A 27450-nucleotide genomic window follows, 5' to 3' on the forward strand; every position below is an offset into this window, starting at 1 on the left:
TGGTGCTGTGGGGAGACAGACAGAGTAACTCTGTCTTTGGCCCCACCGCCCAGGCTGCATCTGCCCAGAAGAAAAGAAGCCCCGTGTTTGGGCGTTGGCCCAGAAGGCCTCTGGTCACCTTCCACAAGGCTCCAGGGTTTCGTATAGAAGGGACAAGCTTGAGAGGAGGGATGGCACTGGGTACCTTCTAATGCCCTTCCCTCACCTACATATTCTTCATCATGCCTTCCATCATTCATTTGTTCAGGACCAGCCTTGCCAAGGCCCTGGGATGGAAAGATGACAGGTCTCAGCCCTGCCCCAGGGAGTGTCCCTCCTAGTCCAGAGAGTGTCAGCACCTTTGTGGGAAGTGTCTGTCGGCTTGGTTCAGGAACCCACAGGTGCAGGTGTTCCCTTTTGTGTTGAGTGTGTGTGTGACACAGCCACTCTTGCCTACTTGTCATCAAATGTGCTCAGTGGGATGGGAAAGGGACCCTCCTACGGGTCCCCACGCAGAGCCCACAGCCCGGAGGACATTGGGTTTGCCCAGGCCAGCGTCGGCCAGGTGTGCCTCTGGAGAGGTTGGGAACTGTGGCCGGGACCGTCTCTGCAAACCTCATCCTTCCCTCCCCCCCGCACAGCCCGTGTTCTCTGGCTTCCCCACAGGCCACGCGAGGACTGCCTGTGCCCCAGAAGCAGGATGAGAATATGGCAGACTTCCTGTTACCTCGGGGCACCAGCAGCTTCCGCAGGTTCACCCGGGAGTCCCTGGCGGCCATCGAGAAGCGCATGGCGGAGAAGCAAGCCCGAGGCTCGGCCGCCTCACAGGAGAGCCGGGAAGGGCTGCCCGAGGAGGAGGCTCCCCGGCCCCAGCTGGACCTGCAGGCCTCCAAAAAGCTGCCAGATCTCTATGGCAACCCACCCCGAGAGCTCATCGGGGAGCCCCTGGAGGACCTGGACCCCTTCTATAGCACCCAAAAGGTGACTGCCGCCCACCTCCCTGCCCACGCCTTCCTGCAGCTCCTCTCTCAGCACAGCACAGAGGGAGAGGGCCTCGCCTCCATATGGGGCTGCGTTCGGGGCGGGCTCCCTGGGCTTTGGGGGAATGAGTCATTGGGGATCTATATTCCGATCATTTTCATTTTATTCCAGAATAAAAGCCAGAATCACGCAGCCTGATGTGGTTTGGTGTTAGAAGAGAAGGAGCGAGTAGCCACAGTTGAAATGTTGCCTCCTTGTGGAGTGCCTACTGTGGGGGTCATCTGTGGTTAGACTTTCTGCGAGGTGTATGATCTGGAGTTGGGCCCTAAGTCCTGTCCAGGGCTCCAGAGCACAGCATGTGGTCCCCGCTCCTACTAGGGACAGTGCATTGCCCACACACTTGGGCCCAGAGGATTCACTGGGCCTTGGCTGTGCCTGGATAGCTCAGGCGGGGGACCGCAGCAGCAGCTCCTGGGCCTTGTAGGCTGGCAATGGGACTGTGAAGGCCAGTGGGAAATCTGAGATCTTGGGGGAGGGGGGGTTGTTCTGCCATCGTCCTCCTGAGTGTAGGGAGACGAAATAGCTTTTGTCCACTAGGCAGGGTGACTCAGGCTCTCTCCCAGCAGGGATTTCCACCCAGGAGGTGGGTTCCCCCATCTGGGTGCCCTGCCCCGGCCCCGCCTCTCAGACCACAGGCACACAAGGCTCCCACAGAGGCCTGGTCCCCGGCTGGTTGCCCACACTTCTGGGCCTCGCTGCTGGAGGAAGGCGGGTTTGCATTTGGTGGAGGCCTTTCCCCAGAAGGCCAGGTACTGAGGAGAAGGTGGCTGCTCACATTACTGCAGTCAGTGCCGGGGCTGGGGAAGCACTGGAGGGCAGACAGGGTCGGTGCCCACAGGGCAAGTGTGAGCATGCGGCCGGCAGTGTGAATCCTGTGTGTCTGTATCACTAGGCACCTGAGTGTGTGTGTGACCGTGCCTGTAGTGTGGTGCACAGTGTCTCCATGTGTGATGGGAGTGGGTGTGGTTGTGAGTGGGTAAAGGGGAAGCCCACCCAATCTACATGCACAGGTGGGAGAAGAGACCTTGGACCTGCTTGTGCTTTCCCCTGGTTCAAATGACGAAGGTGGGGGTGGGGTCAGAGGCTGGAAGCTGGGATTAGTCAGGGCAGGTGGGTCTAGGTCATGGTTGGTCACAGCTGGAAGTAAGAGTCAGGGTCAGGGTTAAGGTCAAAGCTGGTGGCCAGTCCAGCTTTCAGGCGCAAATCAGAGAGGCAGCTACGTTAGAGTCGGCTGGGACAGGCAGAAGGCATGGCAGGAAGACCCAGTTGAGGATGGAGTCAAGGCTGGGCTGGGTCAGGGACACTGGAAGCAGGCGGGGACACTGGTGTCTATCCCTGTGATCAGGAATACTTGAACCATGGCCCAGGTATGACTCTGGCCTCTAACCTTTTGTCTCTCCTTGCTGACCCCTGGCCACACTGCCCCAAGTCCCAAAGGGTGACCCAGGCACCACAGCAGAACTTTTGGTCCTGATATACCCGGTCAGCTTATCTCCCCAGCTCAGATTAAATAGAACTTTGTCTCACCAGCTCAACCTTTGGAGAAGCACAGCCCCAGAGCAGTGCCACCTCAGCTGTGCCAGCCTTAGCCTGGGCAGCTGGGGATAGACTGCTGTCCTCCAGGGCCGCATCTGCACGGGGCTCAGCCTCCAGCACCCCCTATCCACTCCCATGCCCCGTTGTGCTGTGTGGACAGCGTCTTCTGGAAGCTTGGGGAGAGGGTCCACCATGGGCTGCTCAAGATCCTCCTGGGGGAGACACCAGGTCATCTCCTCTGGGGTGGGGTAGACCTGACACCTGCCCTGGACCCCGAGACAGGGCCTCAGGGAAAGCTTCTCTCTCTGTAGGCTGGGGTCTGCCTTTTCCCAGCCCTACTTCTCAGCTGTTAGTCTTCCCCACTGACCCAGCCCCCTCATTAGCCCGTCACTCCCAGCGGGCAGGGAGGGGTCAGAAAGGAGAAGGGGAAGGAGAGGGCATCAGCCAGGTCCTGGCCTCTGCTGTGAAAACAGCTCGGCTAGGATCAAGAGAGGTCCCTTCCTGTTAGGACTGTCATTTTGAAACTGACCTGAGTCCCACCCAACCTGACATTCCCCTAACCTTGACCTTATCCCACCACAGCCACGGGCAGCACCGAGAGGGGGCCGCTGACCTGCTCTCTTCTTCCCCTCCCCCTCTCTCTGTCCCTCTCTTCCTCCCACCCCGCCCCTCAGCCAGGGCTCTAGGGCTCTGAGCCAACAACTGCCCCCCAAAATCCTCTCTCCACAGGGGCCGAGGGGCCACCGCCCCAACCTAAAGCAGCTCTCTGTTCACAGACCTTCATCGTGCTGAATAAAGGCAAGACCATCTTCCGGTTCAGTGCCACCAATGCCTTGTATGTCCTCAGTCCCTTCCACCCTGTCCGGAGAGCAGCTGTGAAGATTCTGGTTCATTCATATCCTTTGCCGTGAGTCTCTGCTGTGTGTCTCCTCTAGGTTCCACGTGGGGGTGGGCAGGGCGTTCGAGGCGGAGAGTGGTGCCGGTCCCTGAGGACCCCAGCAGCACGGTCATCACCTAGTGGCTGGTTGGAAATGTAGGGCTCTTGGACCCCACCCCAGACTGCCAACCAAGCATCTGCATTTCAGCAATATCCCAGGGGATTCTTGGGCACATGGAAGTGTGGGAAACCCTCTTCTTGAGTAGAGAAACGTCCTAGAAGCCAAGCTCCTGAGGATCCCAGAAGACAAAGAGGTCTGCCAATGACCCCTGGCTCTGCTTCAGCTCCCAAGTCCCCTCCCCCTGCCTCCCCGTCCCTGTGCAGGGACCTCAAGCTGGGCACGGGGGCTCAGCCAAGGAGAAACCACTTCCCAGTAAAGAGGCCTCTGGTTTATTCACACGTGGGCATCCTTCGAGGGAAGCAGCACTTGCTTTTTGATTAGGTGTTGACAAAATGTTTGCAGTTTCAGAGTTATCTCAAAGAACTCTGGTTAGCGTTAAATTATATAAACGGCAGCCTAAAAAAGCCACCGGCTGCGGAGGAACACCCTGGGAGGGCGGCAGTGTAACGGGACAGGACTGGCCTTTGGGCCCTAAGGGGGCCTCACTCAGGCCGTGGGACGGGGGACAGGGCGCCAGCACCCAATCACAGCTGTTCTCCGGACTTCAGCAAAGGGGCCCCACAGATGGGGAGGTGGGGAGGCGGGTGTCCGGATGCAGTCGGAGGCATCTGTGTCTCACGGTGCCGGCCTGGGGAGCCTTCCTTTGGCTGGCAGCTGGCTGGGCTGTTAATGGAATCAGTGCCGCTGGGCTCTGCGGAGTGATTAACTGTGGGCGTAGCAGGCTGTCCTCATAGAGCCCCCCATGGTCCCTCCTCCGTTCCCCACTCTGGATGGACCTTTTCGAAGGCCAAGGCAAAGACCCATTAACCTCTGAGCAGGGCAGGAGGCTTCAGGAAAAACAGCTGCCCCGTGAGGAGCTAAGTCACCGAGACAGATGCTGACAGCTCAGGGGCTTTCCCCGTCCGGGCGAGGATGAGGGATGTCCCTTCCTGGCTCCATTTCACCTGTGCCCCAGTGCCCTATCCTCGCCCCAGTGCCCGATCCTCACCCCAGGGGTTAATCGAAGGAGCTCAGTGCCAAATCTGTTATCTGCATGCAGACACTCTCTCCCCTCCTCCAGCTCGCTCCTGCCTTTCTCCTAGGATTCGCTAGATGTGTGCGTCCAGGGAAAGTGCCACGTGCATCCCCGACTGTGGCAGCCGCGGGGTGGTCTCTGGGGTGGGCAGACACCGAGGGGAGGGGCTCCGTTCAGGGAGCAGCCTGCCGTTCATAGCTACGTCCTACTTTGTGGGGTAGAGTCATTCTAGATTGAATTTTGAGCTATTCTGCAACTGTTTCTAAACCCCCTGTAGATGCTGGGCACTTTGCCGAGCACCCTGGGTGTATGGCGCTGAACAGGACCCTGTCCTTGCCCCCTTGGGAATTGTACAGTCCCCTAAGACTGATAAGACAGCTACAGGAATAGTTGTCATTCCTGCCTGCGTGTGGGCACAGCCTGGTGAGGACAGAGCAGAGGGAGGAGGAAAGGCCGGCCTCCTCGCTAGCTCTGAGCTGGTCTCCGCCTCACTCCAAGGGCGTGGCCTCCCTGAAAGCATGCTGGGCCTCCCACCTGGGGCTTCTCCTCCAGGTATCTAACCAACCCAGCACTGTTTGGCAGCCATGGCAGCCCCCAGGGATGCAGCGACAGCCCCAGGATTCCTGCAGGGCCCTGGGCTGGGCCCGGGGTGGGGGTGGCCAGATGAGGCCAGGGAGGTGGTTGGGGGCACTGGCGTCCGCAGCCTGACCAGAGGGTCCATTGAGCAGTGGCTGAGGCCGTGCGGTGCTGCTGGTGTCCCCCCATGCCCCCCGCCCTCCGCGGGGACGACCGACCCTGAGGCTTCAGAGCCGGCCTGTGTCCCCTAGGGCAGCTGCCCCAGGGAGGTGGCTTGCCATGGTTGAGGCCCTGCAATGGGCTCCCAGGGGCTGCCTCGATCATCCTCGGCTGCCTGGGATTGGGAGCACTCTGCTGGTCCTCAACAGCGCCCCTTAGTAGGCTGGGGGGGCAGTGCGGGAGAGGAAGGGTCTAGATCCTCGGGGGTTTGGGAGCAGCCCCTCTGGCGCCCTTGGAGCCTTGCCATTCAGAGTGTGGTGCACAGACCTGTACCAGCAGCAGTGTGAGGATCTTGTAAGAATTGCCGAATCTCGAGCCCCACCCCAGAACCTGCATTTTCGCGAGGGCCCCTCCATCCGAGCACACACTGCCCTGGGCAGTTGTTTTCAGGTGTCGGTCTGTGAGGGTCACCTCAGGCTCACCTGGGCAACTTATTTAAAATGAAGATTCCTGGCCCTTTCCAGACCAGAAGCTCCAGGGTGAAGCCTAGGAATCCACAAGCTCTCTGTGTGTATCTCTTTTTTTCTTAATTGAAATATAATTCACATACCATACAGCTTATCGTTTTGAGACAAACAACTGAGTGGATTTCAGTATATTCCTACGGTGGTGCAACCATCACTGCTATCTAATTCCAGAACATGTCATGGCCCCAAAAAGGAGCCCCGTGCCCCTTAGCAGTCACTATGAATTTTGAATGCATACCCATCTCGTGGTTTGAATAGTGAACTTTCACTCTGCTTACATTCTTTTGTGTTGTGGTGGAAAAAAAAAAAAAAACCCACAGAACATAAAGTTTACTCTCACGACCATTCTTAAGTGTATAGTTGAGTGGTGTTTACTATGTGCATATTGTCCTGCAGCAAAGCTCTAGCACTTTTGCAAAACTGAAACTCTGTACCCGTGGTTGGCTTACATTTTCATATCCATTCAGACACCTACTGAGCCACGCATGTGCGCCCTTCTGTGCTCGGCCCTTTGGAAAGGGCCAGGAGGCAAAGACAAACTGAGGAAGGGGCAGGAGGGTGGACCCTGCTCTCAAGGAAGAAAACCCGCTCACTAGCAATGATGCAGGCATTCACAGCGACCTGCTGGCGAGTGCGCCGTAATTCAGCTCAGCTTTGCTCTGTGCACCACGCTTGTACTGCATCCCTGGGAAGTGGCCTAAAAAGTAAATATGGGTATGTAGAATTATTTTTTCCAATGTATTTTTGTTATAATCCTGCAGAATGTGTTCCTGCCAGGATTAAATAAAAGAAACCAACTGAATTCCCAATTCTACTGCAGTCACATTCAGAGAGGCCTCACGTTCACGCCGAGAAGCTTTCTGCCTTCCTGGGTGCACAGGATCTGTTCACAAAATCCTCCCACGTTTCTCTAGCAGATTCAAATGGGCAATCAAACCACATGTTTGTGTGTGTTTGTGTGCGTGTGTGTGTGTGTGTGCATGTTCATTGAATGGCACAAATATATGAAAATGCCCCCCACAGCATCCCTTCTGTTTGCAAGGTTTTTGGTTTTTTTTGACTCCTCGGGATCCGAAGACAGGCAGGCCAAGTTTCAGGCAATCCCCACCAGCCATGCAGGCAGTCCTTGCCGGCATTTTAATCATGAGGCTGGGAGTGGGTGTTTGGGGACAATAACACGACAGGAGTGAAGATGTTCAGCTGAGCTCAGCCCTAGAGAGCTGGCCTTTGCCTCTGCCCACACATGGGGCCAGCTCAATCATTGGCCTGAAACTGCCAGGCAGTGCAAACAGGTGTGTCCTGTACGGGCCTGGAGTGCCCTTGACTCATCTCTCCGGTATTGGCTGCCTGCTGGGCTCCATGGGGGACATGGGGATGCTTTGAGCAGAGTCACATGGACTAAAGACACCTCTAAGCAGGAAGAGACCACACACATATAGGAGTGACAGAGAATAATGGAAGGGCCGTCTTCAGGGTGCGGAGAGCCAGGCAGGGCTTTGAGCAGTCAAGTGGCCGAGGGTCTAGAGTTGGCTGCACCTCACCCTAACCGGTTGCTGTGTCTCAAAAAGCCAGAACCCAGGCAGGCAGCTCCTGTCTTTCCCCACCGTGGGACACAGGCCCTGGCTAGCAGCACTTAGAAGGGCTCTCTTCTCTGGCTCTTCCCTAAGTTTTGATGCCAGAGTTCAACTCACCTCAACTCCAGCTGAGTCTTTTGGTCCAAAGTAGCCTGTCCACACTGCTGTTCACTGCCCAGGGGCCTTTTCTTCGCTCTAGTGAGAGCAGTGAGAGGGGTCTCCCCAGTCAGCCCACCTTGCTTCACGGTGACCAGCTGCGCTGATGGATTGCTAAAGGAACCCTGCCCAGCCTTAGGTGCCTGTCTAAATGCCTCCTCCAGGAAGCCTTCCTGCCCAGCCAGAGGCAGGTCTGGTGTCTCATAATGTCCCATCTTGGAGTTGTTCAGATGCCTCCCTGTCTCCCACCCAGGGCCTGGCGCACATGCTCCTTAGGTTTGTTCTAAAAAATGACAATTTCATTCCCCGGCGTCCCGGCCCCCAGGGTGGCAGTCTGCACATACTTTACAAAGCCCTTCACTCATTGGTTTACTGCCCTGTGAGTGGCAGAGGCCAAGTATGGGGTAGCATTTCCCCTGAAGCAGTGTGACTCGCCCCAGGCCTTTGGTCTAGAGGCAGTGGGCCACCCCTTGGTGTCATCATGCAGAAGACAGTGCAGCGGCAGGGCTCAGAGAGGGGGACCTGCGCTGGGCCAGCCGGGGCTCAGAGCTGGGCTGTGCCGTTGACCAGCTTTGTACCGAGAGTCTGTGGCCCCTGCAACAAATCACCACAAACATAGTGGTTTAAAACAACAAAAATGTATCGCCATACCGTTCTGGAGGTCAGAAGTCCAAGAAGGTCTCACTGAGCTGAAATCGGGGTCTCGGCGGGGCTGTGTTCCTCTCTGGAGGCACTAGGGGAGACTCTGTGCCTAGTCTTTCCCAGTTTCTAGAGGCTGTGTGGATTCCGTGGCTTGTGGCACCCCCATGTGCAAAGTCAGCGACTGCTGGTGGAATTTTTCCCACAAGCAAGGCTCTGATACCAACCATCCTGCCTCCCTCTTTCGCTTAGAAGGACCCTGTGCTGACACTGGGCCCACCTGGACAATCCAGGGTGATCTCCCATCTCAAGACCCTTAATTTAATCCCATCCACAAAAGCCTTTTGTGCTTGTCGGGGATGAGGATGTGGTTGTCTGGGGGTTGGGGAGGGAGGGCTGTTATTGTACCTGCTATAGTAACTTCCAGCCTGACCTTGTGCCTCAGTCTCCTCGTGTACAAAATGGAGACAAAGTCTCCCCCCTCCATAGGGTTGTTGGGAGAATTGAATTAGTTAATGGTTACAGAGAGCAGAGCCTGGCACCTAGGAAGGGCTCAATAAATATTTGCTCTTAGGGTCATTACTTTCATATTTCAGAAATCACCTGGGACCCGCAGTAGCGGATCTGGGTCGGGGGGGGGGATTGAATAAAGCTGGTTGAGGGTCAAGTTAGCTGTCTGCCCAGTAAGGACAGCCTTGGCACAGAGCCTGGGTGCGTGTGTAAGGGAGAAGGGAGTAGGCTCAGCCATGGAGACCTGCCCACAGGCAGAGGGATGAGCAGCTCTCCAGCTGAGGGACAGCCCCCCTCCCCGCTGTACCCGGTGCCTGGAGAGGTGGGGCAGCTCTCCAGCTGAGGGACACCTCCCCCCCACTGCCCCCCCTCCTCCCCCCCTCCCCCCACACCACATGTCTTGAGAGGTGTCCTCCCACCAGGAAAGAATCAGGACTTCCTGGAGCCATGGACTCTGAGCTGAGCAGCTCTGCTTTAACTAAGGGTGGTTCCCAAAGCCTGATCCTCTTTCATCTCAGGTGAGAAAATGGAGAATTCATTATAGACTGGGGGTGGGGCTTGGCAGGCTATTTCCTTTTCTTCTCCATTCCCTAGAAGGAGGACTAGAAGTGTGGAGGACACACACCTAGATTCTTTGAGAGGCCTCACTCCCCTCCCCTCCCTTCCTAGCTGGGGCAGCACCTACACTCTCCCAGAAGTCAGCACCCTGGCTAGGCTGACGGCACTGGTCTCCCCCTCAGACCCGAGGCTGGAAAACCGCGGAGCTCTGCTAGGGAGGAAAGAGGCAGGCCCCTAGGGCTCAATTACTTCAGCTCCCTGGCAGCCTGAGGGAATCTCAGGCCGGCAGCTGCTGTGCACAGGGCTGGGGCCAGGGCCACGTCGTGAGCCTGGGGGCAGCCGCAGGGGACAGGAAGCCCAGCCTTTTTCTTGGGCTGGGGAGGGAATTTGTGAGAGCAGCAGAGTGTCCCTGTTCTGGCTCAGGCCCCTGGGGGGTGCCCTAGTCCCTACACGGCCCAGGGTCTGCCCCTTGCTCTTCTGTAGGTCTTGCAGAGGTGACAGAGGCTGTGGAGGTTAGTCAGAGCTTCGTCCAGCTTGAAGCAGCAGAGAAGTAGCCAGAGTCAGGGATGAGCCAAGGCCTGGGGCAGTTCAGTTCAAGGCCAGGGGCCCAGGAGGATGCCCAAGACACAGTCCCAACATCTGAAGAGCTCCCCTTCTGGTGGGGAACAGATGGGCATTACCGCTTAGGGAGCAAGGGCACCCTTAAAGAGAGATGCCCCATGCCCTGGGGGTGCAGTCCCCTAGGAGTCAGAGCAGGCCGCTCAGAGGGGGTGCTCCTGCTCAGAAGGGGTGCTCCTACCCAGAAAGGGTGCTCTTGCTCAGAGAGAGCGCTCACTCTGAGGGGGTGCTCCCGCTCAGAGGAGGTGCTCTTGCTCAGAGGAGTACTCCTGCTCAAGGCTGGGCGGGGGGTGCCCCTGCTCAGAGGGGGTGCACCTGCTGAGGAGTTTCTTGAAGGAAGGAGAGGAGGAGAGCATTAGGTGGAGCATGTACAAAGGTCAGGAAACAGTTCGAGGAGCCATGCCTGCATCCTCAGCGTCCGTGTGTCCTGACAAGGTATATAAGTTTGGACAGCAGAACACTCCTTCAGAGAAGTCCTAGGCCAAAGGTGAAAAGCCCTTGGGGAAGCAGAGGAGAGAACTGGGAGCCCCGCCGCCAGGGCTTTTCTCTCTCCCCCAGGAGGTGGGCCCTGAAGAACAATTTCTAAATCCCACCTCCCTCTGCCGGGGCTAAGGACTGCATGCCCACACGGCTGTGGATAAAAATCTCTGTGGTCTGGGGGTCTTCCTCCCTGCCCCCCCGAGGACGGACCCTATGTGGAACTCTGCTAATGGTTTGATGTCAGCTGTCTGGTCCCCCAAAGGGGCTGCTGAGCAGGGCAGGTGTCCGGCTGCAAGTGCCTGGGAGGGGAGAGGTTGGCAGGGCCTGGGCACAGCCCCAGGGTGTCCCCTTGGAGCCCCTGCCTCGTTGATCTGGCAGCACTGGCATGGCATGACACCCGCAAAGGCAGGACCCTCGGGCCGTAGTGGCCTGACCGGCCCACTGCACATGGCTTTCCTTGACCTCCGCGCCACGCTGTTCAGTATGCTCATCATGTGCACCATCCTGACCAACTGCGTGTTCATGGCCCAGCACGACCCTCCACCCTGGACCAAGTATGTCGAGTGAGTATCTTCAGGGCCTCTGTAGCTGGCTCCTCCATCCCTTCCTTTCCATTACATACCCCTGAAGTGGCCCCTGAAGTCACCCCAGAAGTCCCCAGCGGGACTCACCCACCTGGAAGGTCCGTGGCCCAGCCCCTTCCCTCTCTGGCCGCTCCTGGTCCTGCCAGCTTCTTGCCTTGAGCGGTGGCCTCAGGGGCGGAAGCTCTCCAGGTTGGCCAAGTGGGGGATTCCTTCCTGACCCACCCTAAACAGCACTGAGCACATTGAGGAAGGCTCCGAAATAAAATCCTGATAATTTATCGAACACACTTAGTGTGTGCCAGGCGCTGGCGTGGAACAGTAAGCCTCATCTCCTTTGACTGCCCGGGCAGCCCAATAGGGTGGGGACAGCCACTATCCCCCTTTGACAGACAGGAAGCTGGAAACTGGAGGCGCACCTTGTCCAGTAGGGCGTGGCCGGGGGGTGTGGCTGCCGGGCAAGGCCCAGGGCTGTTCCCACTTCACAGCTATCTCTGCTGCCTCCTTGGGACCATTTGCTCAGTTTCAGAAAACTGCTTCCGGCCCATCCTTCACAAATGAAAGTACCTTACCCACGAGTTTTAAACAAACCCAATAGGCCCTTGGGGCATTTGGTGCCTGTTTTCAGGGAACCGACGGAATGTCAGGGACAGCCTCTCTTACCAAAGTGGCTCGCCTTGTGGCTCTCTGTGTTTGCCCAGGACCCACAGCATCATCAGTGCTGCGGGATGACAGTGGGCCAACGGTCCCGGCATCTACGCATCCGCATTCTTCAGGCCACCCCTCCCAGCCTCAGGCGTTAGAACCTCAGCCCCCTTTCCGAGAGCAAGGTAGACAGCTGTACCCACCTACCTATAGGTAGTTGAGAATGGACCATGCTTCCTGTCACTAACTAGCTGCTGAGGACCCACCAGCAAGGGTGAGGGAGTGACATGATCTGAGTGTCCTCACAGGCCACCATATGCCCGTGTGCATGGCCCCCGAGGCTGGGGTGAGGAGAGAAGTCGAGGGTCTTCTTACACCAAGACAAGCAAGAGGGAAAATGGAAAGTTCAGAAGGGCACACGGCAGGCGCTCAGCAATGCTGAGCAAACACGTGCGGAGATGCAGTAATCAGTCCAATGTTTGGCCCAAGGCTCCAGCTCTGCCATGGGGCGTGGCCGAGGGTCCGGTCTGAGGGCTCCTTAAGAGCGGAGCTGTACAGGGCTCATGCATGCATGTGAGGACCCCAGCCAACCTGGCCTGCGGGCTGCAGCCTCCCTGAGAAACCTTGCGGGTCTCTCCCCCTAGGTACACCTTCACTGCCATTTACACCTTTGAGTCTCTGGTCAAGATTCTGGCTCGAGGCTTCTGCCTGCATGCGTTCACCTTCCTCCGGGACCCATGGAACTGGCTGGACTTCAGTGTGATTGTCATGGCGTAAGTACCTTGCTCTCTGTGCCGTCCCGTGCCACGCCAGGCTGTAGTCAGGGACGTGTGCATCATCCCTGGCCCTGGGCCCCCCGCTGCAGTCTGCAAGTGGCTATAGAGCAGCCCACCTTACTGCTATGGCAAGAGGAAGACAGGATGGAGGCCCCCAGCTCCTCCTGGTGGGCCACGGAGGTCAAGCCCAGCTGTGGCCCCGTGGCAGCCCTGTGTTCCAGGGACATCATTACGATTCTGGCTTAGCGTCCTCTGCCCTTTCCACCGCGGGAAACCAGTGTTACAGCCCAAAACTTCTGGACCACTGTGAACAATGACCTGGATTCCAAGGTGATTAAGAATGAATCACCGGGAAAGAGAAGGAGCCTGGAGACGTGACCGGGCATCCCCAGGAGCCCATGCCAGGCACACCAGCGCATCCACTCTCTCCGCTCACGGACTCCACATTTGGCACATTCTAAGGCACCCGGTCACTGACATGATCCAGTGAGGTATCCTGGATGGGGATTCCTTGTCCCCATTTTACAGATGACAAAACAGATGCCAAGGACACCCAAGGAGCCTGCCAGAGAGTGAAAGTGAATATCTCTGGCCTGCTGCCATGCAGGCTGGGGCCCCGCTTCCTTGTCTAGAAAGAGATCCTTGCTGAGGTTGGGTTGAGGCATTCCCCTTGAGATGACTGAGTTCTGTGGCGGGATGCTGTGTTCTGGTGGTGACGACTGATCAGGGTGGGCCTCGTGTGCAGGAGTTGTGGCCCGGGCTCAGCCTGCAAACCCAGGATGGGCCCCACACCTTGGCAGGGAGCAGAGCTGGTGAGGGCAGCACTTCTGCCCTTGCAGAGCCTCCTCTCCCTGACTTGTGGAAGGATGGTGTTGGCCTCGGTGGTATCAAAGTTTCAGTTCAGCACTCGCTTTCTAGGATTCTTGGATTCACTGAATCCGCCCGTTCGTGAGTGATGAGGTCTGCTTCACCCTGGACATGAGCAGCCCTAGCTATGCGCTCAGCCACGCTGTGGGGAAGAGAGAGGAGAACGAGCAGCCAGACCCTGATGATGGGCTGCTTTCCAGCTAGATGGTGGTGGTTAGAAAATGCATCAGGACCTCTGTTTCTGGGTGCGCTGCTTGTGAGCTGACTCCAGCCCATTGTTTTACAGGTGGGGTAACTGAGGCTCTGAGAGACGCTGCCACTTGCCCAAAGCCAATGTAGACTTAGGCCTGGGCAGAGCTGAGTGAGCAAGGGAGAGTATAGCAGGAGAGAAGGCAGAGTGGTGGGGGATAGCCCCATGGCCTTGCAGGCCGTGGTGAGAGCCCAGGGTGATGGGAGCCATCGGTGGTTGAGAAGCAGGGAGTAACGTGACCTGAGCTATATATTATAAGTTTGCCCGGCAGCTGGGGGGGCTATTTTAGTAGCCAGGAGAGAGATGGTGGTGGGGACTAGAGTTTAAGTAGAGAAGCTGAGGGACATGGTCAGATTCTGAATGTACTTTGAGGGTAGGGCTGACAGGAGACCCCCAGGTGGGCTTGGCTTGAGCAGCTGGGTGAACAGGGTTACCGTTCGTTCAAATGGAGGATGAGGGAGGAGCTGGCTGAGGGAGGGAGGCAATCAAGAACCCAGATTGGACTGCATTAAGTTTGAAAGCATCCAGAGTGAGATATGGAGCAGGCAACTGGATATTCCAGTCCGGAGTTCAGGAAAGAGGTCCAAGGTAGAGATATATATTTAGAAGCCATCAGGGTACAGATGAGACTTGCAGCCAGGAGACCGGATGAATGAATCATCTAGAGTGAGCGTGGCCAGAGAAGGGACGGCGCCTGGGGACGGTACCACAGGATGCTCCAACATCTCGAGGTCAGGAAAGAAGGGGTGAGCCAAGGAGCCTGGAGGGCCCCGCCATGGGAGGTGGAGGAAAACCTGGACGGAGGACTATCCTGAAAGCCGGCTGAGGAGCGTGACTCCACTTGAAAGATGCCCTGAGGAGGCTGAAGAAATCCAAGGCACAGTCCATGGCAGTCCGAGACGTGACACCGATGACCTTGATGCAGCTAATGACCGTGACACCACTGATTGCCTTGACCAGACATGGGGGGACAGACCCCTGATTAGACAGGGCTCAAGGGACTGGGGCAAGTATAGACATGCACTTTGCAGGGTTAGCTGTAAACCAGACTGAAAATGGGATGCTGGGGGTGGGGAAGATGGGCAGAGCAGCACCATTCAAGAAGGGAGATGTCTTTGTAAAGGGACATGATCTAGGTGGGAGGGCAGCTTGATGGTGGAGGGGGGTGAGTTGCAGGAGCAAAGCCCTTGAGCTGGCCTGAGGGCTGGTAAGTTAGGGCCCACATGGAGGATTGGCCTTCAGAGCAGGGAAGGCAGAATTTCAGGTGGGTTGGGAAAGTTGGTGATGAAAGAAGAGAATTTCTCTTCTGATTGCTCCTATTTTCTCCGCGGTAAGAAGCGTGATCATCAGCTGAGAACATGGAGTAGGGAGGCTCCTATTCTCGAGGAGGGAAGGAGACCTCTCCGTGCAGAGCCAGGACGTTGCACTGACTTCGGAAGGGGGCAGGATTATTATGCCAGGCCTAGGCTCCTGGGTCCCTACAGGAGGGGAGCAGTGCTCCTTGGGCCCCTGGGGGCCTAGTGTCACAGGAAGGGGGCTTTGGCAGGACAGGACACAGCGTCTGTCTGCGTCTGTCCTACCGCCCCATTCTGGAGCCCAAACAGGACTGTGTCACAGCAGTGATGCTCCCAGACCCTGTGTCCCTTGCCTAACAGGAGGTCTCTGGGAGATGCTCTGAATGACCTCAGGCCCTTAGTGAGTCCTGCTGTCTTATCCCAGGAGAGAATCCCTGTCTCGATCCCATGGGATCACACAGGGAACTGCTTCTTCCACTTGGAATCACAGAGCAGGTGTGCCTTCCTCACCGAGGCCTGCCTGCCTGCCTTCGTTCTGTACCGGAAAGAGGGGTGACAAAGCAGAACAGAGCCTCAGAGGCCAGCAGACTATTTCCAAGTTCCTGAGCATCTCAGGGAAACGGCACTCACCTCCCCTGGGGCCACATGGACCCACTGGAATGTCAGGTTTTCTGCCGTGGGCTGGATTGGCCTGGCAGCTTTGACTCGTGGTGGCCCTGCCTTATGAAAACGATGCTGCCCTGGTAATGCGGTGAAATGCATCCTGCTATAGTCAAAATGGCTCCATAACGGGGGGTGGGGGGGTGCTCCTAGAATAATTGAAGGAGCTTTGGGTGGCAGAAATGGTTGATTCGCTGAAACTCCCCATCCTCCATTTTACAGATGGGGAACTGAGGCTCCAAGAGAGCCTACCTCTTGCCCAAATTTGTGGAATGAATCAGCAGCGGTGCTGAAACTAAAACAGGTCCCCTTACTTGAGAGGCGCACCAGGTCTACGGTTTCCACCTGATCCCCCACCCACTCAATGTAGGGGTTGTAGGAGGGTCCGAGTTACCAGGAGGCCTGCCAGGCAACCCTCCAGCCAGAGTTCTTCCCGGGGGGGGGGGGGGTGCCCTCCTGGCTGGGCATTACCTGCCCGTTAGCACAGCCTCCCACTTCCTGGGGTTGTTATGGAAACCGAACCTGGAGGGGAAGGGAGGGAGGGCAGAGAGGAGAGGGTGGGCTGTACCTCTGCCCAGCAGCCTAAGAGGCACCGTCTGCATTGAATAGCAGGGCTGCAAGGGAAGATGGGGGTGGAGCAGGAGGAGGTCTGCCCTTCCTCTGGGGTCCTCAGCTTCCAAAAGGGCTTCCCCTCTGCCCTGGGGCTGGTGTGATGGATGGGCTGCTCCCTCACCAACCTCTGCTCTTTCGGTGTCAGGCCCGGGGTCCACCAGCCCAGCTGTCTGCCCCTGCCCAGCAGCTTGGCCAGAGCAGAAGGAGTAGAATGGCTTGGAGGAACATTTTGCCAGCCTGACAGGGGCAAAGCTCTACCCCCAACCCAGCCACTGCCGACGCTGGCCCTTTGCCAGTTACAGGGTCTCTGACCACGCATCCCGGGGCCCCAAGAGAGGCCTCATTGGGGATCTAGGGCCTGCACGTGGGAAGCAACCAGGCCAAAGGCTCTGAATCAGGTAAAAGGGCAGCGGTCCCCATGTCACAGCCATGGTCACGGACATGCAGAGCCCTCACCCAGCCCTGCATCTCACCTTCGAGACTTCCTTCTCCTCAGCATTGCTCTCCCACACATGTCCTGACTTCACACATGACCACCAGCCCCACACCTGTTCTCAACCACTCAGCTGGCCTTGCGAGCCTGCTGGGAGCACACACCTTGGGATCTTGGCTCCTCTGCTCAGCACCAGCTGCTGAGGAGGTGGACCATGAATGGAGGGCAAGCCTGAGGGTGTGGGAAGGCGAGTTCTACACGGGGACAGGCAGAGACAGGCAGAATCCAAGCTTCAGACAGGCAGGGCTTCCCTGAAGATGTGAGGGGACAGGCGGGGTCGGTGAGGGACCAGAGAAGCAAGGACAGTTGGTTCCCTCTGATCTGCACAGTGCTCTACTCACTCCCTGTGACCAGAAGAGACAATCTTGAAACCAGTGTCCTGAAAAAGAGAAAATGTTGTCCCAGGCCACACTTATTTGTCCGGCAGCAGGAAATGGGGCCCAGAGCCACCAGCAGGCTGGACCCGTGGCTTGTGTGTGATGGCAACATCAGCAGTGTTGAGGCAGCACCATATCTGGATGGAAAATAAAGCCTGAAGGAAGAATGTGGGACAGAGGTTTGAGGATCTGAGTCATCACAGAGGACAGAATAGCCATTAAAAGTAAAGAGGGAGCTTGGACCAAATTAATAGGTGTATTTGGGCCAGAATAAGGGAGGTGACTTCTACTCCCCATTGGAAGTTTACAAGCTGAAGCGAGTCCAGGGGAAGAACGGAAACCACACCACAAAAAGGATCTGGCGTAGCCAGAAGAAAAAGCTCTGAGAATGTGTCTGCTGACTTCTCATCTCTGAAGGGATGTGGTCACTCAGACACCAGGTATGACACACCTGGTTAAAAATCAGACATCCTGAGTCCACCAACCTTTGTTAAACATCAGACGCCTTCGCTTAAATGTCAGATACCCTGGATGTGAAATCTTTGGTTAAATATCACAAGTCACTTGCCACTGTCCCGATGGTCCTGGTCACACACTGTCCACGCAGCTCTTAGACATCCTGGTCACGTGGCCCATCCACGCACATCCTCACACTCTGCTTGGGCAGTCCCCTGCCCCCCAGAGATGGACTCCTTCCTCCTGTGACTGTGAAGACCACGGATGGATCACTGTCTGAGTTGTAGGTTGGAACGTCTCGGCCATTCAGCCCTGCTGAGTGTCACTCGGGCCCAAGCAGACCTAGAGGGCTGCTCACTCCTGAGGTCCCTCCTCCTGGGAAGACCCAGGGCCATCCTTGGGGGTCTCCGGAGGTCTTGGGATGAGACTGAGGGGGAGTCGGCCCTCGGAGACCTAGCTGCGCCTCCATGAGGGTCTCAACCAGGGCTTGAGGGTCCACAGATCAGGGCAGCCAGGAACGAGCTGATCACAGACGACAGAAGATGCAGAGCAAAGCTGGGACCAGAATCCCCCTTGGCTCCTCTGTCACCCGGCCATCAGGAGCACCTCGCTGAGAGAGTCGCCTCCCGAGTGGGGGCTTCCTATGTGGACGTCCTTAAATCATCTCGCCAAGGGTCTGGTGTCAGGAGGGTGGAGAGGAGGAAGAGAACCCGAGGGAGCCCTGGGCCATCCGCAGCCCTCCCCGTGGGAGCGGGAGAAGGGAGTGGGTGGGTCGGGGAGGGCAGGCTGAGGTGCTGCGTTGTAATTCCCAATAACTGTGGTTTGATTCTGCAGGTATGTATCAGAAAATATAAAACTAGGCAATTTGTCGGCTCTTCGAACTTTCAGAGTCCTGAGAGCTCTAAAAACTATTTCAGTTATCCCAGGTAAGATGCCCAGATTTGCCTCTCAGATCTCAGCTACAAGTGACTCTCTCTCTGTCTCCCCTCCCCCCCAATCTTGTGTCTCCTACTGGCGTGTTGTCACTGTGTCGTGTGTGACTTTCCCTTGTTACAGATACACAACTGAATTTGTGGACCTGGGCAATGTCTCAGCTTTACGTACCTTCCGAGTCCTCCGGGCCCTGAAAACTATATCAGTCATTTCAGGTGAAAAATCAGGTTAAACGCCAAGGCTGGAGGGACACACTCAGGCCTTCCCAGCCAGCTGGGCCCAAGGCAACCCTTGGGAAGGCCCCTCCGAATGTGCCTGTCACCAGAATACCTTTCCCAGAGCTCGGCTGTGGGGGCTGTCAGTGGCGGACACGGCTGTCCCCTCAGAGCCTCATGAGGGGCTTCGGGCTGTCCCCCCATCAAAGCCCACCCTCACAGACGCCGGGGGGCACACAGCTCCCATGGCAGGTCCTGGATTGAACCCTAAATTCTTCCCAAGATGGTGAGGTCCTTCCCAAACCGATCTCAGCACTTTGAACAGCTAAAAGCTTGTATGTGAATTGCTTCAGCTAGAAGCATCATCCTCCGATAAGGAAACCAAAGAACTGGGTTTGAGGGAAACCACACGCGCACGCACACACGCCCAGAATAAAAAAGGGAAACTCGGGCTGAGCGCCCAGTCCCTGCATTGTTCCCCCTCTGGTAACAAAGGCACAGCCTCCTTTTGTGATACAGAGTGTACTCTGCGGACAGGTGTCATCGGGCCTTGGCGTCTACCAGCCCTCGCTGCATGGTGCGGTAGAGGTGTAGCGGACCGTGCATGGTAGCCTCAGGAAGCAATTCTCCTTGACAGATGTTGGCAATTGCACCCGGGAAGTCTAAGCTCGGACGGCCTCTCTAGAAAGCTGGCCTACCCCCATCCATCCAGGAAAGCTCTCAAAAGGCTTATGATGATTTCACAGCCCACAGGGCAGTGCCCGGGGGTTCCTTCCAGAGCCTTTTCTGAATGCAGCCACACTCAGAACTGGAGAAGGCACTTCTTTTAAGAAGGCAGCAGGAGACAGGCTGTATGCCACGGATCTGGGGAAGTGTCAGAGCTGAGGGAAGAGTTCAGTGAAGCAGATCGTTACATCCACTCCGGTGATTTGGAAAGCCGTAGGTCCTGGGCCCTTGATCGCCATGATCTCCCCAGGAAGGCAAGGGCCCTGCTCTGAGCTCCTTGGAGGAGTTCAGACTCTCCCTTGGTGGGCTTAATTATAAGAGGAACCCCATCCACTTATGCCATGTTCAAACTGAGCCTCAGAATGTACCTCCTGGCCTCTGAACTTGTGCTCCCCACAAGTGGCCCAGACCCCTGCTAAGAGCCAGTAGCAAGTGGGGCGGTCTGCCCCCAGTGTAGCGAGTCACCGCCATTGAGACAGGCATTGTCACTGGCCTGGGTGCGCGCATACATGCTTAGAAGCCTCAGAGTCTATCCTCTAGGGTCCCGGGGACAACCTCACCTCATCCACCCACAAGATTAGAGAAGCACACTGACCACAGCAGTTGAGAAAAGGCATGTTCCAGTCTGCTTTATAAAAAAGGCTAGCAAAGGAAAATATTCCTCAGTCCTGGAGTAAAGGAGGAAGCCTGCCAGCCTCAACCCAGGCCCGCTGGATCTCTTCAGAGCTGCCAGCAACCCAGTGAGGAAGCAGACAGCAGACCCGGAAAGTGGTCATTAGAAAAATACTGTGGTCAGCATTATGGAAGTCTCCCCGGAGGAGGTGTCCCCTGAGCTGAGGCTTAAAGAGCCTTGGCCCTCTCCAGACCTCGGTCTCCTCTCCCACAAAACGGGAATGAAATCCAAGTGGTTGGTTTCCAAGGGCTCTTCACCCAGCCTGTTAGAACTTCAGTGGCAGGAGAGTTTCCCAGCTGATGCCCAGGACCCTTCCCTTCTTGGGTCTTTTCAGAAAGAATCCTGTTAACTTCACTGGACTCATTCTTGCCAGAAGTGAACTCTGTCATCAATATGAGAAATATCTAAAGGACTGGATCTGTGCTCACCAACTGATTGTCCCCCTGGACGCTATGTCCACAGGCCAGGAAGTGATTCGCTGGGCCTTGAACTGGATGCTAGTTGAGGCAGAGTCTGCTGCCCACCACCTCTTGCCCTGTGTTCCCTGCCACATACAGTACGGGCAGGGTCTCCAGGCCTGGTGAGCAGAACCAGAGTGGGCTCCCTGAGGGGGTCCTAGAAGCTCTGCTAGAGATGAGGTGTGCTGGGCTACAGAATGGGGATCCCACCGACACCACCACTCCAGGCCCAGACCCCTGCAGGGTCCACGCCTGCCCAGGGCAGTTGCCAACATCTGCCGGGACGATTCCCACAGAGCACGCTGAGTGCCTCTGAGCTGCGGGCAGGCAGCAGCGCTGGTGACACAGTGGGGGACTTCCTCCCCACCTCCCGTGGTTGCCCATCGCTGCCTCCCTGTCTCGAGGTCATGGGCACAGAGCTGTGGGCACGGCCACCACGGGTGCTCCTAACACATTAACCAGCTGGACGATGGATGGATGGATGGAGCTTAATCTGAGATCTGGCCGCTTTGATGGGGGGGAAGTGGGGGCGGGAAGCTGGGCTCTGCTGCTGGCAGAGAAGCCCCCTCACTCCGGATGCTCTGCTCAAACTTGTCGTAGGACAGTAGCTCAGTGTCAGACCAAAGGCGTCTACACGTGCTTTTCTGTCACTTTCGCTTTGTGGTGCTGGCTTCTGCAGGGAGCTGGGCCGTGCGACTAACACATCACGGCCTCTTGGCTTTGGGGAATGGGATGAAAGGGGATGGGTCCCGGAGGGACAGGGCAGGGGAGAAAAAGGCAAAACAGGTCAAGCCCTCCCCTGCCCTTGAAGTTTTTCCAAAAGTGGGGCCCTAGCCAGAATAGACCCTTCAGGACATTACCCACCATGACCTTGCCAGACCTGCTGATAGCCCCCCAACCCCCAAGCACACACCAGAGTCCTCGACCAGGAATGGCTTGTGTCTCCCCATCTCCAGGATCAAGGCAGACCCTCTCCCATCGCCCTGGAATGGGCCTGGACCTCAGTGTCCTTCCCACAGGTTACATTTAAAGGCATGCCTTGGGACCAGCCAGACGGCGACAGGCTTTGAGTGTTTTCTTCCTCAGGAAGCCAGCATTTCCCATACCCATTTCATATATGTGGCTAGTGGAGGGCGAAGAGGCCTGGGCCCTTCTGAAAATACATGGCCAGACCGGACCTCTGCCCTTAGAGGAATGAGGACAGAATCTCAGTAATGGAGAAAATGGGAGCTTTCGTCTGAAAAGCCCGAGAGAAAAGGTCTCCTTCACCTGCCCCCACCTCATGGTTGCCCACCTGGCCCAGCACCCCCTCAGGCCTGGCCCCCACCCAGTGGAGCAGGGAGCACAGGACCTGTGCATGACCCCCCTGCTCGTTCTTGTCTTCCCCAGGTCTGAAGACCATCGTGGGGGCCCTGATCCAGTCTGTGAAGAAGCTGGCCGATGTGATGGTCCTCACGGTCTTCTGCCTCAGCGTCTTTGCCCTCATCGGCCTGCAGCTCTTCATGGGCAACCTGAGGCACAAGTGTGTCCGCAACTTCACGGCGCTCAACGACACCAATGGCTCTGTGGAGGCCAACGGCCTGGTCTGGGAGTCCCTGGACCGCTACCTCAGCGACCCAGGTGCAGGCTCACTGTGTGGCCCCGAGCAGGGCTTTATGAGGCCATGCGGGCCTCACCAGAGGGCAGATCTGCCCCCAACGGCCATTCCAGCCCTACCCGGGCCCCTGGAGACCCAGAGGTGTGCTCGGGGACCCCAGCCCCTGCTCTTTGGAACTCCAGGAGAGGACAAAGGGGAGGGGGTTTTGGGCCTGCCCCCATGACTTCTCAGGCTAGATGGCCAGACACTTCGGGAACAGGAAGGATGGACTTAGCCGGAAAGGCACACAAGGAACGGCAGCTGCCGTGGCTAGAGGCGGGGACAGACCCTAGAGAATCGGGCATGGGGAGAAGACCAGCTTGCCTGCCCAGACAGGAGTGTCAGCTGGAGAAAGGATGGGACACGGGGCTGGGGTAGTTTGTGAGGCTTCAGAACGAAGGCCCCCACCTGCGTGGCACGGGATGTTTCAGTCGACTTTGGTGTTTCTTGCCAGGATGTTAATTCCATGCGCGTGCCCCCCAAAGCCCCGAGAGAGGGTCAGAACTAGCTCAGTGATTATACAAAATCACATGAACCCCTCCTGTCATTTCACGGATACGTGGTTTTCTCTTGTCCAGGCTGATGGCCAGCACCTCTCTTAACTAGTACCATCAGTCTGGTTCAAAGGTAGACACCGGTGCAAGGCCAGATTCCAGGCCACAAGGACCTCCAGGGACATTCTGAAGTTAGGGCCTCTTCCCTACACCAGCAGCCCACTTTGGAGAAAGAAACAGACCACAACTCACTGACTCAATTTGCTTATGGTTCAGCTGTGGCCAAATAGCAATGGTTCTAAAACTTCCATGTGTACCAGTCACCTGGAGGGCTCCAGAAAGCCCACACTGCTGGGCGGCAACCCCAGGGGTTCCTGAGTCAGTAGATCTGGGGTGGCACTCGGGAAGTTACCTTTCTCACTGGGTCCCAGTTGATGCCTGCTGCTGCTGGCCTGGGGACCACAGTTTGAGAACTAAGGCGGGTAGTGGTGGGGGATGGAGGCTGACAGATGGCCAGAGGGGAGAGGACAGGACTGGGTGTCCCATATGTCACCTGGTCCAGCCCCAGCCCTGTCTGAGCAGACCACGGTATTGCCACAGTGACTGTAGCTTGTATCGCTTGCACGAAGAAGTGGACCCAGACGGAGCTGAGCAGTAGCCTGCCAAGACCATGCCGTGGCTCATAGCTGAGCTGGGCTCTGCCCAGACCCCTGCCTCCTGGTTCAGGGCCTCTCTTGGCCCAGGCTGTCCTCCTGAGTAGCTTGGGGCAGGGCACAGAGGCTCCCTGTGGGGACTTCCTGAGTGTTCTGGGAGTCTGGGGGATGCTAGCAGCTGAACATCTGATGAGGAGTAGGAAGCAGGCCAGAGAAGCAGCTGGAATTGCCTCAGGCCTGGCCAGGCAGAGGGTAGGGGCCAGGGCAGGGCCAGAGAAGAGACCACCAGTGGCGTGTCTACCTCCCCAGAGCCCTGGGCGCCATGCGGGAACCCCGGGAGTCTGGGCCACACACATGCCCTTCACGGTCGGTTTTTCCTCTTTCAGGAAATTACTTGCTGAAGAACGGCACCTCCGATGTGTTACTGTGTGGGAACAGCTCTGATGCCGGGTATGTGGCACCCGCCCCCCCAGGGCCACCTCACCCAGCAGGGGTGAGGTGAGGTGAGGCGAGGGCGGCAGGGGAGGGCCGCCACCCGGTGCTTTCTCAACTGACTGTGCTTTCAGTTTATGCCCTTGACCCCAGGCCTTCCCCTGCCTCTGTTCCCTGCTAGGCCCCTGGCATCTTGTCCACCCCACCCCCACCACAGCAGAGACAGCTCTGACGTGGTGAAGGAATGAGGGCTCAGATCTGCAGGGAGGGCGAACAGAGCGCACAGGGCCTCCTGCCAGCCCAACCCTGGCTCCGTTCCTTTGCAGAAACCCCCCAGGGCTGCCCCCTCCCCCTCCAGTCTTCACTTCCTCCCTACCCATCTGTCCACTGGGTCAGGAGTGAGTATGGCTTCCCCCAGCAGCCTAGACTCTCCTCCAGGGCAAGCAGAGCCTGCACCTGCAGCCCGAGTGTGGTGCCCAGAGATGCCCCATAACCACATGCGGCACAGGACCCGGGGCCCTGTGCGTAAAGGGTCTGGATCAGTGTGACCGTGCCACAGTTGTTAGGGGCAGGGCAGGACACCCAGGCTCACCTGGTGAGGGAGGGGCTCTGTGGGGCTACAGTCCCACATCTCTCGGTATGAGGTTCCAGCCCTTCTTGTCACTAAAGAGATTGGAGGGTCTTAGGACATGAGCAAGGCACAGAGGCTGCGTCCTCCCACTTGCCGAGTCCCCTGCCCCCCACCTTCTGTCTCTCACACTCATGAATCCAGCCCAGGGGTCCATCTTTGGGAGAGAGGCTGTTCCATCCAGCTCTGGGAACCATCAGTCCGCCTCACTCTGCCTGTGTGCACAGTCATGCAAATGGGCACGTTCTCCAGACGTGGCCAGACCCCAGCCCTCCACCCCAGCATCGTCCCTCAACCCCACGGCCTGGCATTTGCCCTGGGCTCCCTGCTCTTTAGCTCCATGCTGTTCAACCAAGCCTCGCTGCCCTCCCTCCACTGCCTGTCAGCTCTGTGCCCATCTCCCTGTGGGGTAGGCAGCCAGAGGAAAAGACTGTGAGCCAGGCCCTTGGCACTTCCTCTGTGAGGGCAGAGGCAACTCACATATCAGTGGGGATGGGTATCATGTGGGCAGAAGGGAGCTGGACTTAGGCCTAGCTGAATACAGATGGGTAGAGAAAAGGCGAAGACCGTGTCCCAGGCGGGCGGCACGGCATGAAAAGTCATGGCAGCAGGACCAGCAGCGTGGCCCTAAGTTGGTGAAACTCAGCCTCATGAAGCCGTGGGGCATAGCTGGGCTGCCCAGGGAGATGAGTCAGGCCCAGGGAGCCTCTCGGGTTGGGGGGAGGGGCTCACAGCATGGGACAGAGTCTGTGTGTCTGACTGCAGGACATGTCCCGAGGGTTACCGGTGCCTAAAGGCAGGGGACAACCCTGATCACGGCTACACCAGCTTCGACTCCTTCGCCTGGGCCTTCCTTGCGCTCTTCCGCCTAATGACGCAGGACTGCTGGGAGCGCCTCTACCAGCAGGTACATGGGTGCCCAGGCAGAGGAGGAACACCAGGAACAGGCTAGGGACCCGCATCAGGGACCAGGATGCACAGGTGAATTAGCCAGAAGTGGCCCCAGCAGCTTCTCTGCTGGCAAGAGCTGAGGCTCAAGGAATAAGGGACAGGGACCCTTGCATCTGAGGGATGAGACACAGCAAGCAAAGAAACTTTCTTTTTTGCTGGTAAACAAGTACCCATCCCTCTATATGGGATACTCTGTGCTCTGTGAGTGCAACACTTCACCCTATGTGATGGAATAGTCCCCTCTATGCATGCAACATTTCCTCTGTTGATTGGAACATTCTGCCTCCCTCTATGGGTGGGACACCATGCCCTGCGTGTAGGTCATTCTTCTCTATAGGTTAGAACACTTACCTCTGTAAATAGGATATGCTCTACTCCCTCCCCAGGCTGTGGCCATTTGAATCCTTGGCACAGCCAGACTGGACAACTTGAAATTCCATGACCATGACCTAGAAGGGACCCCAGTGAAGATAACCTCTATTGCCTTACTCCCCCAGACCCTGAGGTCTGCAGGGAAGATCTACATGATCTTCTTCATGCTTGTCATCTTCCTGGGCTCCTTCTACCTGGTGAACCTGATCCTGGCTGTGGTTGCCATGGCCTACGAGGAGCAAAACCAAGCCACCATCGCTGAGACCGAAGAGAAGGAAAAGCGCTTCCAGGAGGCCATGGAGATGCTCAAGAAAGAGCATGAGGTGGGTGAGCAGTGCAGCCAAGGAGCCTCCAAACCAAGCCTTCTCCTATCTGTGGGTGCCTGTAAACCTGGTGCCTATAAACCTGGTACATGCTGGGTAAAACTGGTGCCTGCTGGGTAAAGCTGATATCTGTAAATGTGGCATCTGCTGGATAAAAGGCAGGTCCTACTGGGTAAAGCTGGTGCCTATAACACTGCTGCTTGCTGGGCAAAGCTGGTGCCTGTGGGCATGGAACCTGCTGAATAAAGCTGGTACTTGTAAGTGTGGTGCATGCTGGGTAAACCTGGTGTCTGTGACTGTGATGCATGCTGGGTAAAGCTGGTGTCTGCAAGTGTGATGCATGCTGGGTAGAGCTGGTACCTGTGAGCATCGCGCCTGCCGAACAAAGCTGGTACCTGTAAGCATGGTGCATGCTGGGTAGAGCTGGTGCCTGTGAGCATGGCACCTGCCAAATAAAGCTGGTACCTGTCAGCATGGTGCATGCTGGGTAAAGCTGGTGTCTGCGACTGTGATGCATGCTGCATAAAGCTGGTACCTGTAAGCGTGGTGCGTGCTGGGTAAAGCTGGTGTCTGCAACTGTGATGCATGGTGGGTAAAGCTGGTGCCTGTGAGCATGGTGCCTACAGAATGAAGCTGGTACCTGTAAGCATGGTGTGTGCTGGGTAAAGCTGGTGTCTGCGACTGTGATGCATGCTGGGTAAAGCTGGTGCCTGTGAGCATGGCGCCTACAGAATAAAGCTGGTACTTGTAGCATGGTGCATGCTGGGTAAAGCTGGTGTCTGTGACTGTGGTGCATGCTGGGTAAAGCTGGTACCTGTAAGCGTGGTGCGTGCTGGGTAAAGCTGGTGTCTGCAAGTGTGATGCATGCTGGGTAAAGCTGGTGCCTTTAAGTGTGGCATCTGCTCGATGAAAGGCAGTTCCTGCCCGGTGAAGCTGGCATCTGCTGGGGGAAGGTATTTCATGTGAATGTGGTGTCTGCTAGGTAAAACTTTGGTACCTGGGTAAAGACAGTGCCTGTTCATGAGGTGCCTGCTAGGTAAAAGTTGTGCCCATGGGGTACAGGTGGGCACTGTGAGTGTGGTGCCTGCTGAGGAAAGTGTACCCTATGACCATGGTGTCATCTGAGAGAAAATGGTGCCGGCTGACTAAAAATGGTGCCCACTGGGTAGAGGTGGTGGCTCCTGCTAAAGTAAAGGAGCCTAGTGCATGCTGGATAAAAGAGAACCACATGTCCATGGACTGAGTTTATCCTACTCAAGGGATGCTTTCTGATAGCTTGGTAAGGAAGGTCCAAGGTTGCAGGCCTGAGCCAGCTCGGAAAATAAGCATGGCAGTACTTCGCTGGTTACCCATAGCTCCCCACACAGGTACTGCAGGCTAACTACAGAGCCAGCTGTCAGACATCCGCTTTCTTCTTGCTGCCCCATGCCACCTCCCCCAGCACCAGTTTTGGCCAGCTGAACCTTCTAGAAGATCTCCTGCCTTCTAATTCTGTCACTTCCTCTGCTCATCAACACC

General features: G+C 56.9%; 1 protein-coding gene across 8 annotated transcripts in view; it reads left to right on the forward strand.

Moving 5' to 3' along the window:
* The first annotated feature begins 687 nt into the window (after positions 1 to 687).
* The window catches only part of SCN5A (sodium voltage-gated channel alpha subunit 5), an 80280-nt gene continuing 53517 nt past the window's right edge, over positions 688 to 27450 (forward strand). For 5 of the 8 annotated variants that reach the window (XM_028107067.2, XM_028107068.2, XM_028107071.2 and 2 more), the window contains exons 1-9: positions 688 to 960; positions 3333 to 3451; positions 10900 to 10989; positions 12297 to 12425; positions 18273 to 18364; positions 21833 to 22063; positions 23613 to 23676; positions 25052 to 25193; positions 25735 to 25932. In XM_028107067.2, the coding sequence (XP_027962868.1) occupies positions 688 to 960; positions 3333 to 3451; positions 10900 to 10989; positions 12297 to 12425; positions 18273 to 18364; positions 21833 to 22063; positions 23613 to 23676; positions 25052 to 25193; positions 25735 to 25932 (1338 nt within the window). Of the gene's footprint in view, positions 961 to 3332; positions 3452 to 10899; positions 10990 to 12296; positions 12426 to 18272; positions 18365 to 18494; positions 18587 to 21832; positions 22064 to 23612; positions 23677 to 25051; positions 25194 to 25734; positions 25933 to 27450 lie in introns of all 8 variants that reach the window. The other 3 variants (XM_028107066.2, XM_028107064.2, XM_028107065.2) reach the window with 1 other exon arrangement.

This window comes from Eumetopias jubatus, unplaced genomic scaffold (genome assembly GCF_037043125.1).
Source record: "Eumetopias jubatus isolate StellerSeaLion01/CBP00866 unplaced genomic scaffold, mEumJub1_p1.0 scaffold_1, whole genome shotgun sequence".
NCBI lineage: Eukaryota > Metazoa > Chordata > Mammalia > Carnivora > Otariidae > Eumetopias > Eumetopias jubatus.